Here is a 16,356-nt window from a genome sequence, read left to right on the forward strand (position 1 = left end):
AACAATGCACGCATGCATGCAATTGTGCACATGCATTTAATCAATGTTTGCAAATGACATTCAGATAATAAAATGTGTTAATGTCAAAATATTATGGTGTTTTGTATTTATTTTATATTACGCAAATACGCGAGTAATTTAGCTGATTAATCGTGATTAATCAAAATTTTAAAGTGTGATTAATCAGATTAAAAATTTTAATCGTTTGACAGCACTAGTAAAAACGAGTTTTTTTTTTAAGTGTTCTAAGTGTCCCAAAGATGTATTTATACGTTTTTTTTGTTGTTGTTTTTTTATGCTAGAGCATACAGAAGGCTTTGATGCAGCCTCTCAACTGCAAAGAACGGTTGCAGAAATGGTAGTTATTACACAAACGGCCAGCCGGTGGCAGCAGAGCAAAGGAGATCAACCAGGGCCATGTAGAAAAAAAGCTCAATTACTTACAATTTTGAATAGATTTGTGAAAACTGATTAAACTTAGCTCTCTTCTAATGCTAATTGCTGCAAAATGGAAACAGGTAGAAAGAAGAGTAGAGTGAAGACAACCTTACATACAATTCAATGGAAAAAGAGATCACTTCCTGTTTACTTGCATTAACCTTTCAGGTTACTGGTGTGACTGTGAAGCACAGACAAGGAGGAGACCAACATAAATGAAGGCAACTACAGTATTATATTAATGCATGCTCAGCTAGCAGCCTAGCAGTGCTCCTACAAGCTTCCAGTGAGACAAAAAAAAAAAAAAAAACTTCCTGAATGAACTGGCTGAGGTGGTGGGGATGTTAGTTTTCCACAGACGTGATAATACAGTTTCAAGGAGTCTTGTAAATATGTGAAACCAGAGTGGCTGTAAAGGATCCAAGCTGGAAACAGAAGATGAGAAAATGTTGCTGCCCATGCCGGTACCTAGTCTCAGCCTTGTGTCAGCAGGGATTACGACCATGAACAGAATTGGAGATGGAAGAAGGAGGTGGAGGAGGCTGACCAGGGACAGTTGCTGTATATCCGTGGCAAGTGCTTGTATTCAGATCGATGACTGTCCTTTACTCCCACGTACAACCGATCTGCCGGACTGATTTATTCCATCACATGAAGACGCTAGCTCTGGTTTCCGACACTGTCTTTACTGATCAGTATGCAAAGGCGCAAGTAACACAATAAGGATGTACTTCACATCCTGCAGGGACACCATTCGTTGCCCTACCAATGGGCAGACAGAGGGGGGGAGGGCCAAGGGAATTTTTGGGGAAGGAGCTGTGGATGTTGTTATCTTGGATTGGTGATTGTTCAGGGAAAAGAAAAGGGGTGGGCTCATAGGGGACTTGAGATGAATGAATACCTGACCAAACTCCATAAAATCTGAGTAATTTTCTGCGATTAGCTTTAACGAGACACTAATGTACTGCTGCGCAGTGGCTGGGAATGACAGATCTACAATGTACGGGTCCACATGGTTAATCAGCTGCTCTTGCAAGGAAAGGGAAAGCTAGTAAATGAGTGGAAACAGCAGGGACATATGCTTACAATTTATTACCCTGTCAAACTGCTTCAGATAGACTCATTGGTCTCACAGATCTTCCACCTTACATGAGAGCCAGTGCGGCTGCTTGGATGGATGGACTCAACTTCCTCCAAACACCAATTTGGCCTCTCACTGGCAGAAAACCAACCCAGAGCATTTCGTCAGCAACAATGTATCAGGCTGCTGCTATCAGCCCAATCCAAAGTGAAGAGGTTCTCCCTCTCCAAGGAGGACTCAATGCAAATAAGCTGAAACTTTGGCTGGTGGCCAAGAGGCTGTTGGTCTGACTCTCCAGTCCAGCTGGACGCCTCATGGTACTGAGATAGTAAACACATTATGGGCCAAAATGAGCTAAACCAATAAGCCGCAGGGGTTGTGCTATAGTAGAGAGGCTGGAAGAATGGATTACAGCGGGCCTGGTCTAAAATGAGCTCACCAGTGGGACATTGTGACTTCCTAAGAATGTTGTAGAAGCCATGATTTGAAAACAGATGTATTAGATTATTGATGTGGTTGATACGGACGGCTGTTGTGCCCATTCTTCTTTCGGCCCCTCCCTCAGTCACTTAACCTCTCTGACCTATTTGTGCTCTCTTTCTACCCTAAATTCTGCAAAATCAGTCTTGATTTAAAAGATGTGAGTGCAGCGAATGAAACCAAATGGAATAGGTTCACTTTAAAATATCAAGATATGCATCAAATCATGTTTGAACGGAAAGATGTATCTTTGAAAGAAATGCCACATTTACAGTCACCCACTAACAAGTTCATTCATGGGATTGTTGTAAAATGACAAGAAAGTCATCATCATATTAGGGCTGAACTTTTTTAGGGGGGGGGGGGGGGTGAATAATGAATTGCGATTTTTCTTACAAGATGTTGCGTTTCGATTCAATTAATTTCCCTCATATCAAGCTTCAGTGAAACATTCGCTATACAGTAACATTTACAAACATGAATGAAAATTACATCATACCACAAAAAAACAAACAAACATTAAACAAGTAATAATGCAGACACTATAAGAAGCTGTGTGAGGGAGGCAGTCCTTTTTTCAAGGTTTTCCAAATGCTTGCCATCGTGTATAAATATGCACACCACTAATATAAATACAAGTGACTTGACTAGGTGTTTCATATTGATATTTATGTGTTTCCTATCTTGTTAAATCTTTATTGCTAATCACTGTGGAAAAAACATTAACATGATCAGTGCCTTCACATAGATGGACAACATGATTAAGAATTAACTAGTGCAAATTTGTTATTTCAGAAATAGGACTTGACTTGACTTGACAGTTGCATCTAGTCGTTTTGCGCTGAATGGTGTTACTAATGAGGACAGAAATAGTACTCAGGAACTTAACCCTTAACGTTCCGAGGACCCACCGGCCATCTTGGAAAAAGACTATGCATGTCGCCAGTTGGGTACTTGCATGTTACATGTTATACATCATTTGAAATCTGAGCTCTTGGAGATTTGAATGATGCACAACTTGTTAAGATACAATCATATCTGCAGGCTCAGCGAGCATTTTAACCAGAAAATGACAGGATTTTTTTTTTTTACCCACATTGGCCCAAAACGTAAATCTATGTCATTGGCTGTTGCAAGGTGCACCATAAGTTCTAAATTACGCACAAGCATCGACCCAGGTTGACTTGCAGCTCCAGATTGGCTCCACGTATTCGCCTCGCCTCGCCACACTCGGTAACAAAACACGAGGCTTGGCTTCTAAATGATACCTTGTTTTAGCAAACGTGTGTGACGTCATGAATGCTGAGCTCACGTCTCTGATCAACTGATGAAAGGAGATTGATTCTGTTCTCTTTCATCCAAAACTGCTTCAAACGTCAAATTCAACAAATTGAATTGTGTTTTTAGCCGTCACGAAATCCATGCTGTCCAATTGTCATCTTTGCGGTCAAAAACGTGTCACTTCCATACCTCCGTCCGTGATCACTTGAGCCAATAACAGCGTAGCTTCTCGGCGACGATCATGGTGATTGTCGACATATTGAACAGCCAATGAGACTCTGAAAACGTCATGGGCTTGCTTTTTTTTTTTTTTTTTTTTTATTTATTTTATTTTTTTTTTTAACTACACAAATGCAACGTGGTAGAGCCAACACAATAATGAAAGAGCCTCATAGCGCGTCCTTAAAGGGCCATATGTGCTTGATGCGGTTGCTTGTCAAAATTATGTCTAAATGTGGATATTATATCTCAAATATGGCTAAAATAAAATAGTGACAAATTAAAATAATTTTTTTATCAGATTTGACCTGGGCTTTTAAGAGTCACCCAAATGACATACTTTATGTTCGGATAAACCCCCTGTTTTGGAAAATCCTGTGTAAAATGCTAATTTTCTGTCCTATTATTGTCAAACTTGAACTAGAATGAGGTAAGACCTGAAGCTTTCCTGTAGTGTTTTCAAGTCCTAATCACCATTCTAAATTAATTTTTAAGGCAGATTTTGTGCGTTCAAGCTTCCATTACTCAGTGCCAGTAGCACTTAAATAGATTCTGACTTTTGCGGAGAAAAATACAAAGTGTGATCTTCAAAAAGACACCAAAACTATCCTGAAAGTCCAAATGGTTTAAGAACAGCTTCAAATGTACTTTTGATGCACCTATTTTAGGCGTTTTCAGCAAAAATGGCAGGCATGATCTAAGCTGGGCATCAAGGATATCCAATAAATGCTTGACCGCATTCTAACAAACACATGACAAGATCATCGGCGAAATGACCCTTGTCGCCTGTCAAGTGAAAACCACCTGCCTCCGCTCACAGCCACATCCATACCAGAAACGGTCTCAAAAGCACTTTCTTCACACAAGTGCTACTCAGTCAATTGAAGGAAAATTGTGTCCATATTTTTCGAAACAGAACGCTCCGAGACAAACCAACTAACAGTGACCGACATATTTAGTGTGTCTGGGGATAACAAACGGCTGGTGCGTGTTATTAGCTTGTCAAACGCTGACGTTAGCAAGCTAACCCATGTTTGACAACGTTTATTGGCGTGGAAAACAATTTCTTACACAGCGCTGTTACTCACCGGATCTTTGTCAAGATTGACTACTTTGTGGCAAGCAATAATCCCATAGTCCGGCCTCCGACCAACGGTGATATAGGTCCTTTTTAAAAGGAAACTAACGTGTACGAAACTGGGGGATTTCGCAGCGTACAGCCATGACAACACGCCCATGTATGACGTCACGTGAGATGATGCGTTCGGGTGCTCCAGTTAATATGGAACCGTGTGCTTATCTCCCGTGTTGTCCTCATGTACGGGTACTGGCGAATGTAATAATAATGATTGATGATGATGATGATGATAATAATTTTATTGTGAGTAGAAAAAAGCTGTTACAGTACATTACATTCAATTAATCAGTAAATCATAGACAACACTGTAAATCAGTTCATGTCATTCGTTCTATTAAACAACTCTAGATGCAAAATGGCTGTGTTTATTGGTTACAAAAATTCAAAACATGGGTGAGGCAATTTGTTGATCACCCTCACGTCCTTCGGGGAGACGCTCTCAGAAGTACTTTTTTTTCTTTTCGGGGGAATCAAAATTTGCCTGGAAGTAGTGTGGGAAGAGTTATTGAGCAGCTAATCTATTTTTTAGCATTGTGAAGGTAGAGATGGGACATGGTTGAAGTCCTACAACATAATATAGACGCGCAAATACAAATTGCATTAAAAGAGAAATATATTGAATAAAATCAACCCAACAGCAAACCTCATTTACATGTTCCATGACGTTTGTGGTTGTCCAATAGCGCTCCCTGCTGGTCAACGCAGGTTTGTAACGAGACGCCTCGTTTGTAACCAGCTCAGTCCATTTTTACAGAAGACAAAATTCTAACTAAAATACTCAATTAAGTGAAATAGGTATTCGTGTATTTGGATTGATTCTCTGGTGCATAAACAGAAGAAAAATGTCTCATGTTGCTTTTGTTAATATAGTCCCTCAAAGGAATGTGCCAATTTGATCCACCTCCACCCCACAGTTCATTTATTAGTCTGTAGAAAATAATGAATACAAAGATGAAAGCGTCAGCAACTTTTATTACAATGCAAATAAACACTATTTGGCTGGCAAACGCAAAGAAGAAATATTACACTGTACAAATTAACAGTATGTCTGATGCAAGGAGTAACAAAGTCAAAATTTTACTGATGTTTTCAGGCATCTGAATTAGAAGAAATATGGCAACTATGCCTTGACCTTAATACTTAATCACCTGTGTTCAGTGTCACAGAGAAAAGCCAAGCCTATTTCTACAGGACACGTAAATTAAACAATAAATTAAAGTGTGTGACATACACATAAAGTAGTCTGTAGTTTTGTTTTGCTTTTTTAAAGGGCATATGAAATATGAATCACAGTAAGGGCAGGCTGCCCCGAGGTGCCAGAATGATGCCAAAGACGTAAAACAGTCCCATGAGCAGGTTGAGCTTGGCTGTCTTCTGGGGGATTTTGGTGTAGCACCGACTGCGGAACTGCTTCTCCAGGGGGAAGGCCATGGGCAGCGAGAGCAGGGGCAGCGCCATGCTGATGGTGTAGCGCGTCGCCAGGATGCAGAAGAGCACGTAAGGGACGAAGAGCAGCAGGTTATAGAGCACGTAGGAGAGCGTAGGCCCGATGAGGATGGCCAGCGTGACGATGCCTGCCTGCTTGTCCGAGTCCATGTCTCGGGTGTTGTTGCTGTGGAGGATGGCCTCGGTGTTGAGGGCCAGCGGGACGGCGTAGACCAGTGGCAGGACTGACAGGTAGCCCACCTGCACGGCGTGCGCGAACATGACGGCCAGCGGGCCGAAGGTGATGAGGATGACCACGTCTCCCAGGGCAACGTACTTTAAACCAATCCCTGAGGATTAACAAGAGATATCATTAGGCCATCCGCAAATCCTTCAAATTTGCTGACATGGTGTCCATTCATGTTGCAGAAGCAGTCATTTATTGACACACTCGAAAGTTGTTTGTTAAATTATTAGTAAATTAGTTAATTAATTAAATTAGTAACACTAATAAAAGTAATTCAAGTAGGAAAGTTGTTCATTATTAAATAATCATAATAAACATCTGTATTTGTGGTACAGGTTACGGTAAATTTCCCTCCACTTGGAGTCATTTTCCTTTCATTCCACTGTAGTATCTGTGACTGTGTGTGCATGGTTTAAAAGACGGGGCCTGGTCTGGTGAGTGACGTGGGCATCAGCTAACAAGTGTGCAACGATGGCTGGCTGTTAAAGGGATACTTGATTCAGTAAGCCATTTTCAACAGTAAGAAGATGTTTTTTTTGTCCGTAATGAATGTGATAACTTCATTATTTTTCATGTACATTTAATACTTATTTAAAGCCTTTGTTAAATCGCTACAAAATAATGGACTTTTTTTCTTTCTTTTTTTTTTTAAATAACAGAGTACTTATAGCATGAGTGGCTTTGGAAAGTTAACACTACCAAAATTTTGAAGTACCAGGAAGAGCTTATGTCTGTGTGTGGTGTAAAACTATGGAACCGTCTGGTCCTACACCACAAGCATTGTCAAAACATTTATAGCTTTAAATTATATTACAAACACATGATATGGTCGCAGTATCAGGAGGAAGGGCTTAGCTTTAATTGCCCTGCTCTGGCTTTTTTTTTTTTTTTACCATTGTTAGTTGGGGTGTGAATTGCCTAGTACCTGACGATTCGATTCGTATCACGATTCACAGGTCACGATTCGATTCGATACCGATTAATCCCGATACGAATGGTCACGATTCGATACCGATTAATCCCGATACGAATTTATAAGTCGATTGTTGCGATTTTTTTTCATTCATATTTAGAAAATACTAATCAGTAAGCTTGTAGAGTGTAAGATTTATATGAAAATGTATTATTTATTTATCTGAAATGTCAGTCTTATAGAGGTTGTAATCTGTTTCATGTTTGAACAGCATTAAAATAAAAATATTAAGGCTTAATGTGCCGTTCATATAACATTCTTCCATGCTCAAGGTGTGAATCCTAAAAAAAAAAAAAAATAAAAAAATAAAAAAAAAAAAAAAAAAAAAAATCGATTCTGCTGATTATTGAATCGATTCGAGAATCGCGCGATGTAGTATCGCGATATATCGCCGAATCGATTTTTTTTTTTTTACACCCCTAATTGTTAGTATTGGTTAGTTGTTTCTTACCATGCTGGTATATTCCATTCCATTACTTTGTGGGTATAGATGACACTTTACCATGTATTTAATTATTGCTGCGACATATTGCATTCTAAAATTGTGCAAATTATTTACATAGTATCTGTATGTAATGTTCCAGTTTTCTTATATTGACCAGTAGGACTTGTATGGATATAATTTAAATATTAGGGAAGCGAAAGTCGCATGAAGATGGGGTGGGATTTAATAAATTGTCTTCTTCCCATTCCTTGAGTAGCATGTTGCGCTTGCTTTATTGCCACTGGTGTACATGATTGTTTTTGTTTATTGCTATCAATCAAAGCAAGCTGGAGCGCTTCTAGGATGTCCTGGGTTTGTTGAAAAAATGTCTCTTTGGTGCTCTTCAGTAAAGGGATCCACAAAGCATGTCCAAAAAAAAAAAGAGAAAAAACTTTGGCACTCAAAGGGTTAGCACGTGAAAGGCCTTTATTACAACATGGCCAGTTGAAACACGGAGATAATTTTTAATCAACTGGCCATGTTGTAATAAAGGCCTTTCACGTGCTAACCCTTTGTGTGCCAAAGTTTTTTCTCTTTTTTGGACATGCTTAATGTATTGCTATGTTTGTCTTTTGTAAAATGATATTTGTTTGATCTGCTCGAAAACAAACACAAAAAAACCTTTAAAAACTACATTTTGTCACTTGTTGTCGACTGAAGATGAAGTTTGCTGACCAAATCCAGAAATCAGGTGAGCCGGGGTTGGTTATTACTAGAGATAGACCGATAATCGGCCGGGCCGATAATCGGGGCCGATATTTGACATATTGGTTAGGGGTGTTTAAAAATCGATTCGGCGATATATCGCGATACTACATCGCGCGATTCTCGAATCGATTCAATAAAAAAAAAATCGATTTTTTTTTTTTTTTTTTTTTTTTTTTTTTTTAAGAGCTCAGAATTGTTCATTCGGTAGTCTTACCGATTCAACGTCTTATCATCATTGCCTTTGTGTGTGTGTGTGTGTGTGTGAATCGATTTTTAAACTTCCATTTTTAATGGAAAAATATTCAACAAAACGTCTGACTTCGGGTTCGGATTCACACCTTGAGCATGGAAGAATGTTATATGAACGGAACATTAAGCCTTAATATTTTATTTTAATGCTGTTCAAACATGAAACAGATTACAACCTCTATAAGACTGAAATTTCAGATAAATAAATAATACATTTTCATATAAATCTTACACTCTACAAGCTTACTGATTAGTATTTTCTAAATTTGAATGAAAAAAAATCGCAACAATCGACTTATAAATTCGTATCGGGATTAATCGGTATCGAAACGAATCGTGACCTGTGAATCGTGATACGAATCGAATCGTCAGGTACTAGGCAATTCACACCCCTAATATTGGTACATATCGGTATCGGCCTGTTTTATTAATCTGACTGCCGATATAAGCGATCCATTTAAAACTCCGTCTTTTCGCTTCGAATGCAGCCCAGAGCGTCTCTGTCTGTTATGGAGTCCAACTCCAGCAACGTAATGCCCATAGCAGCATTTGATTGGTTAGCCGTGCAAGAGCCAGAACCAATCAGTAGTGTATGTCGTGTATCACAGTAGCCGGTCACACACGCACCCACGGACACAACGCGAGACACATGCTTCGAAGGTAAGTTAAAAGAGAAGAGACTCCGCCGAACTTTTCACCATGATAAGCTAAACACATTGAATTATGTTGTGTATTAAATGCACTATATGAATGGAGCTGCATTGCCTTGCATTGAATCCCCGCTAGCTAACAGTGGTGTGTTCAGCTTAGCATGGAGGCTAACACCCAGTAGCTAATTCGCTACTTGAACTACTCGGGGAGGGAATCACACACATTTTCACTTAATTAAGTAAATAATGTTTGTTAGAAAGGTTCCAAATATTAACAGTTGTCATTATTATATTGTCTAGTTCCATGTTAAGAGTAGAGTAACGTCATTATATTTACCTCTCGTGACGCACACATTGCATTCTGGGTCACGTCCACTACTTGTTGCATAGCGGTTATTATGCAGTTAGATGCCACAGTGACACTAAATAGCGTTTAGTTACTTTATATTGTGTTTATTTGTCGCACTGGTTTGCCATTGTGTGCCTTAAGCTTCGAGTCGATTTGATTGACAGCTCGTTGTGCACCTCGTTAAAGTCCGCTCCGTAACAAATTAAGTGTCTCAAACACCGTTTAACTACACGAACGTGTTCTCTTCCGTATGTTAGGCATTAGTAGAGAAGTGCACTAAAGTATAGTGTGCTTATTTGCTCGTTTTGTCTCTTCTTTTTTTTTCACGTCATGTCTGCCGTCAGTTGGGACATTATCCTCTCAATGGATGCCACTAATATGTAACATCTACGGCCGTAGTCGGCTACAATTAATGTTCAGTGATGTAATTTCGTTACGTGCATCATACTTTGAATAATGAGCTCATGTTTGGTGTGTTGTATAACTTTCTCGTGTGTTAGTAACTATTCATGTGGACAGCTAAGACAGTGCTTGTTAATGTGAATTAGCAATGTTGCAGCCCAGTTATTATTTAGACAAGTAAATCTGTGCCATTAAGTGATACAGTACAGTACAGTAGTGAAAGAATAGTGTGCACATATACACACACGTGTCTATAAGTGTAGAACACATTAAACAGCAGAAAGTGGCAGCGGTCCACCGCAACAATGTCTGTTTAACCAAGTTATTCTTACTATTATTATAACCAAGTTATTTTACTCTACCTTTTTCTGCGTTGATTGGGGCATCCTAAGTGGCACTAAACTACATGATGAAGTGTCTTTTGACAGTTCTCTTGTAGAGAGGAGTAGCATGATATTGCTGTTCTCTATTTAAGATCCTAAGCTTATCAATACTGTCTATATGGTAACAATAACAATAATCATAATAAGGTCTACAAGAACTGTATGGTGTTCAGTAGGGGTGTTAAAAAAAATATCGATTCGGCGATATATCGCGATACTACATCGCGCGATTCTCGAATCGATTCAATAATCGGCAGAATCGATTTTTTTTTTTTTTTTTTTTTTTTTTTTTTTTAAAGGATTCACACCTTGAGCATGGAAGAATGTTATATGAACGGAACATTAAGCCTTAATATTTTTATTTTAATGCTGTTCAAACATGAAACAGATTACAACCTCTATAAGTCTGAAATTTCAGATAAATAAATAATACATTTTCATATAAATCTTACACTCTACAAGCTTACTGATTAGTATTTTCTAAATTTGAATGAAAAAAATCGCAACAATCGACTTATAAATTCGTATCGGGATTAATCGGTATCGAATCGAATCGTGACCTGTGAATCGTGATACGAATCGAATCGTCAGGTACTAGGCAATTCACACCCCTAGTGTTCAGGGATGAATAGTTTTTCTCATGGAATTTTTTATTTTTTTTTGCTGTAGTAATAAGTAATGCCACAGCTGATGCACATTTTGAATGACAGGGTTCCTCCTATTACTTCAAAATATAAAAATATAACATTTATAGAATAAAACTACAAGTATCCCAAATGCTATGAAAGGTAATGTCACGTTGCCCCCCACATTTAACTCCCCCGCCACCAACGTCTTATTGCAGATGGAAGGATGTAAAATGAAAAGTGCAGTGTGAGAATCCATTGTAAAGAATGGTTAGGGTTTGCATTATTCAAAAATTTGGTGCCAACATTTTAATTTTTACTGCAAATGAATATCGGCTTCAAATATCGGTTATCTGCCTCCTTGACTACCGATAATCGGTATCGGCCCTGAAAAAAGCATATCGGTCTATCTCTAGTTATTACGCATTTCCTCAGCACAGGTGACGCCATCTTCAGCCGACAAGTGAGGAAAATGTGTTTTTAATGGTATTAATTGTACATAGGGCTGGGTGATATGGCCAAAAAATAAGATCTCGAATTTTTCTGTCATTCTGGACAATTACGATTTTAATCAAAAGTTAAAAAAAAAAATAATAAATAAATAAACAAGGTTTGATTTATTCAAAAATTAATATTGCGCAAAATGTTCAGACAATAACGTACACGAATTTTTGATCAGTTTTACGGTAAATTTAACATAGCTTGTTCAAAAAAAGCTACTCATTTCTTTTGCATAACTTAAATACAACATAACTTCTGCAAAAAACAAAAAAAAACTACTCACAGCCTTTTGCTTAACATAAATGCCATACATAGCTTATACAAAAAAAAAAAAAAAAAAAAAATACTTATGGCTTTTGCATAACGTAAATGCCACAAAGCTTGTTCAAAAAAAGCTACTCATAGCCTTTTTTTCAACTTAAATGCCACATATATAGCTTGAGCAAAAAAACTACTCATATCTTTTGCTCAACTTAAATGTCACATACATACCTTGTGCAAAAAAAAACAAAAAAAAACCCTACTCATAGCTTTTGCATAACTTTATGCCACATGAGCCGATATGAGCAAAAATATCAAAGTATTAAAATTACAGCTCTAAAATGGGCTTATTTGAAATATTTAGGGAAATAAAAAGAGCATTTTTTTCATGTAACACATTTTTAAACAAAATATTGGAAAATTGGTACATTAAGACATGTGCCATGTTAAGTTTATAAGTAAATAAATGTTGATATTCTTCCTCTGTTTTAATTTTTCCGAGCAAGACACAGTGTCCAATCACTGGTGAGCTATGTTTGCATTAATTGAAGGCAATTAATTTCAAAGATGCTGCTGTTTATTATTTTTTAGGTACGAAGCAAGCTGCAAAGGCAAACGTTAACTGCCTATTTAAAGTTAACGAGCAATATAGATTCTGACGCCTGCGTATCGATACGTGTATTGTAGGGGTGTGAATTGCCTAGTACCTGACGATTCGATCCGTATCACGATTCATAGGTCACGATTCGATTCGATACCGATTAATCCTGATATGAATTTACAAGTCGCTTGTTAAGATTTTTTTTTCTTCAATTTATAAAATACCATTCAGTAAACTTGTATATGTACACTGTAAGATTTGTATGAAAATTTATTATTTATTGATCTGAAACTTCAGTGTTATAACTGTGAGCCACTGTATTTAACAAACAGGTTGTAACATTTTTCTTGTTTGAACAGCATTGAAATAAAGTATTAAGGCTTAATGTTACATTAATATAACATTCTTACATGCTTAAGGTGTGAAAGTTAGACGTTTTGTTGGATATTTTTCCATCAAAAATGGATGTTAAAAAATCGATTCGGCTGCCTATTGAATCGATTCGAGAATTGCGTGCTGTAGTATTGCGATATATTGCCGAATCGATAGTTTTAACACCCCTAATGTATATATATATATATATATATATATATATATATATATAAAATATAATATATATATATATATATATATATATATATATATAAAATATAATATATATATATATATATATATATATATATATATATATATATATATATATATATATATATATATATATATATATATAAAATATAATATATATATATATATATATATATATATATATATATATATATATATATATATATATATATATATATATATATATATATAAAAGCCATATTGCACATTGCACACCCGTAGTTGATATCATTTCTCACCTTGTGATATCAAAAGCAAATGTTTTCAGTCTATACCAAAAATTTAAGGACTTGGCCTTCTTGTTCCAAGAGATTTGGGGGTACGTCGTGTCTATTAGGAGCACTGTAGTATCAGATGAGTGGAAAAAAAATGAACAGTGACAGATGAATGGTGCACTTACCTCCAGTGTACAAAAATGAGCTGGAGAGTCCTCCAAAGTAAATCAGGGCAAGATGTTCCAGTCTGAGTGTAGACAAGAAGAAGAGCAATGTGGCACACAAGCACCCCAAAGAGTATAACAAGGCTCCAAACATGACAACGTCTTGTGGCGCCAGGATCTCGTCCACCAGAGTCCTATCGTCGCTCTTCTTGTGGTCGATGCCTTTGGAGAAGTCGTAGTAGGTGTTGACCAGGTTGCCGGCGCCGTGCACTACCAGCACGGCCACGGCGCACACAATGAGGACGACCAAGTCCACCGATCCCTCCAGCTTGTACGCCAGCGCGCTGCCGAGGGCCACCGGCGTCAGCGAGGCGCTGAAGCTCCACGGCCTGAGCGCCAGCACGTAGGCGGCGCACGTGTGCTTGACGTCAGAGGCCACACGCGCCATCCTGGACCTGTGGTTAGCACCGGAAACGTGACCCGCTGGCACAGAGTTGGTGGTCGCCGTATGCCACAGTTGCCCGTTGTGGCCGTTTGATCCGGCCAGTACAAATGTTTCTGTCATGTTGTATTTGTGCTCTTTAGCCATTTCCTCAGCCAGCTATTCTTAGAAGCGGTAATGAGGCCCGATGTCAAAGTCAGGTGCTCCTGTAGAAGAACAAACACATTTGTGACTCTTCACAATTACATTATTCTCCAAAATCATTCACTGCTAGTATAAAGTATAAAATAAAGCAAGTAAAGTATAAAGCCCATTGTAGACTGAATTATTTACACTCGTGTAAATAATTTTGAACAACGTTTCAAAAAATAAAGTAGATATTTTTGCCGTGACCGGTATGCTCTGATTGTTATGGTTAGGCTTCTAATGCTGGTAGCAGCCTATCTTTGGTGGCAAAACAAAATATAAACTTCGTGGAAAAATAGAATGGTGTGAAGCGAGCAGGAACCACGCCCAGTCCTTGACTGGTCCGGCGATTGACCAACCAGAGCCGCTCACGACAAAATAGCGCTAGAAGGAAAGCTGCCGGTCACTGCAAAACATCCACTGCCTTTCAAAAATGTTTTTTTTTTTTTTTTTTTTAAATCACGTAACCTTCCATGAGTACTAAATAATCCATACAACAAAGCTTCAGTCATATTTCAATTTGAATTGGGTGAATAACGTCAATATTACTGCACGCCCTTCAAGAAAAAAGCGCATTGATTGTACTCATAATAGTGGACAATATTTTGGTTGCACTTTAGCATTAACGCGTGAGAAGGTTCATTTCACAAAATCAAATAATTTAATCAGAACCACACAGTCCACATGACACCAAAACAAGTAGCATCGGAGTACATTGGTAACGTTCACTTCATGTCTAGTTTGGAGGCCAACTAGTGAGATTATAGGATTAAAGCTAACAGGCTAGCCGCTAAGGAAGCTAATGTTCTGTGGGTCGGGACGGCATGGAGGAGGAAATGTCACACGGAGCTTCTTCTTACGTGTTATGGCCTCCCCGGAAAAAGCGAAAAGTCCATTGGGTCACAGGCGAGCATCGCTAGACGCACTTGGTGCCGAGAAGGACGAGAAGCGCGTTCAGATGCTACGTGTCAACTTGGAGGGGACTCGTCAGGGTGGCCATTCACCCCTGATGTGTCTGACCGGTACGATTTCCGCTGTGGCATGTCCCACAACTAAAGGGCTCGACGAGACTACACGGGAAACCAATTGTTCCGGATTTTTACAATACTGTCAAATGCATTGTTTCCACTTCCCCCCATGTTTTATATATTAAATATATTTATTCTTCAGTTAAAAATTCGTTATTCATTAATTTTCGAACGTATTGTTTTCTCTGTGTCCGTAAATATTTTTTTGGGTTAGAAATTACTTTTTCCTGTTCAAAATGGTGGCATATCCGTTATCCCTCGCCATATAACGTTTTTACTATTATTATTATTATCATCATCATCATCATCATCATCATCATCATCATCATTATTATTATTATTATTATTATTATTATTATTATTATTATTATTATTATTATTATTATTGCAACACGCAATAATATCTTTTGCTATTCCTGGAATTTTGTGGCAATGATTTTTCCACACAGAAAATGCTACCAGTATAGCAGATTTAAGTAGCAGTACGCGTAAGTACGAATCAGAATGAGAGTGCTAAGAGTGCTAAAAGACAGAGAATTTCCAAAGGTTCGGAGTCACACTTAAAGAAGATAAAGCTAGTGCAATATTGGTACGTTAAACTAAACATCATTAGCTAATTTATATCGCCCATTCTGCCATTCACCGATAGTTAGAATAAATTGTAATCCCTCCAAAGGTGTTCAAAAATTGACACACCACTGTTGGTACACTTTTAATCGTTTTATTGAACACACGATAGAAAGCAAACACCAATAAGCAACTCCATACACGAGCTTCCTATGGCCACAACTTGCTAACCTTGCTCTGCAAGATGAATTATCACGATATTTGTGAGTTTGCAAACTAAATTCAAAGAATATATTTTGTCCCGACCGATCTGAACCGCTGGTGGTGCGGGCCAATCACAGAGCGACATTGTGTTTGGGGCGGGACACGCAGCTGTGACGAAACCACTGCCAACGCCAGGGCAAACAAACAAATCTAACATGGACGAATGGACACTGCAACTAATTCTGTTCTTTTAGAATTACTCACCGTTTCCTTATTAAATGTTGGACAAAGAGAGGCGCTTCAGGCATTTGTAGCTGGTAATATGTTCTTGCTTTTATCCCCCTTGGAGAAAACGAAGACGACATTTTCTTCCGTGGCCGTGATTGGTCAAAACAAACGTGCACAATGCCAAATCGTCCAATCAGCTCGA

At 38.2% G+C, this 16,356-nt stretch overlaps 2 protein-coding genes across 2 annotated transcripts in view; both read right to left on the reverse strand.

Moving 5' to 3' along the window:
• The window catches only part of mib2 (MIB E3 ubiquitin protein ligase 2), a 60,671-nt gene extending 55,917 nt beyond the window's left edge, over positions 1-4,754 (reverse strand). The window contains exon 1 of the mRNA XM_077514506.1: positions 4,588-4,754. The gene's annotated coding sequence lies outside the window, so the exon portion shown is untranslated. The remainder of the gene's footprint in view (positions 1-4,587) is intronic.
• Positions 4,755-5,591: 837 nt separating this feature from the next.
• On the reverse strand, positions 5,592-15,191 carry ubiad1 (UbiA prenyltransferase domain containing 1). The gene is made up of 3 exons (XM_077514509.1): positions 14,988-15,191; positions 13,521-14,147; positions 5,592-6,412 (listed from the first exon to the last, which is right to left on the reverse strand). The coding sequence occupies exons 2-3, from the start codon at positions 14,086-14,088 to the stop codon at positions 5,925-5,927; spliced, it is 1,056 nt and encodes a 351-aa protein (XP_077370635.1). The 5' UTR covers positions 14,089-14,147; positions 14,988-15,191; the 3' UTR covers positions 5,592-5,924.
• Positions 15,192-16,356: the final 1,165 nt, after the last annotated feature.

Source organism: Festucalex cinctus, chromosome 2 (assembly GCF_051991245.1).
Source record: "Festucalex cinctus isolate MCC-2025b chromosome 2, RoL_Fcin_1.0, whole genome shotgun sequence".
NCBI classification, from domain to species: Eukaryota; Metazoa; Chordata; class Actinopteri; order Syngnathiformes; family Syngnathidae; genus Festucalex; species Festucalex cinctus.

Bases quoted from the DNA above. Each gene is read 5' to 3' on its own strand.
- ubiad1 (XM_077514509.1), bottom strand. From the start codon at position 14,088: ATGGCTAAAGAGCACAAATACAACATGACAGAAACATTTGTACTGGCC. The intron at 6,413-13,520 runs GTAAGTGCACCA...GTTAATCCTCAG, and splicing joins CTCATTTTTGTACACTGGAG to GGATTGGTTTAAAGTACGTT.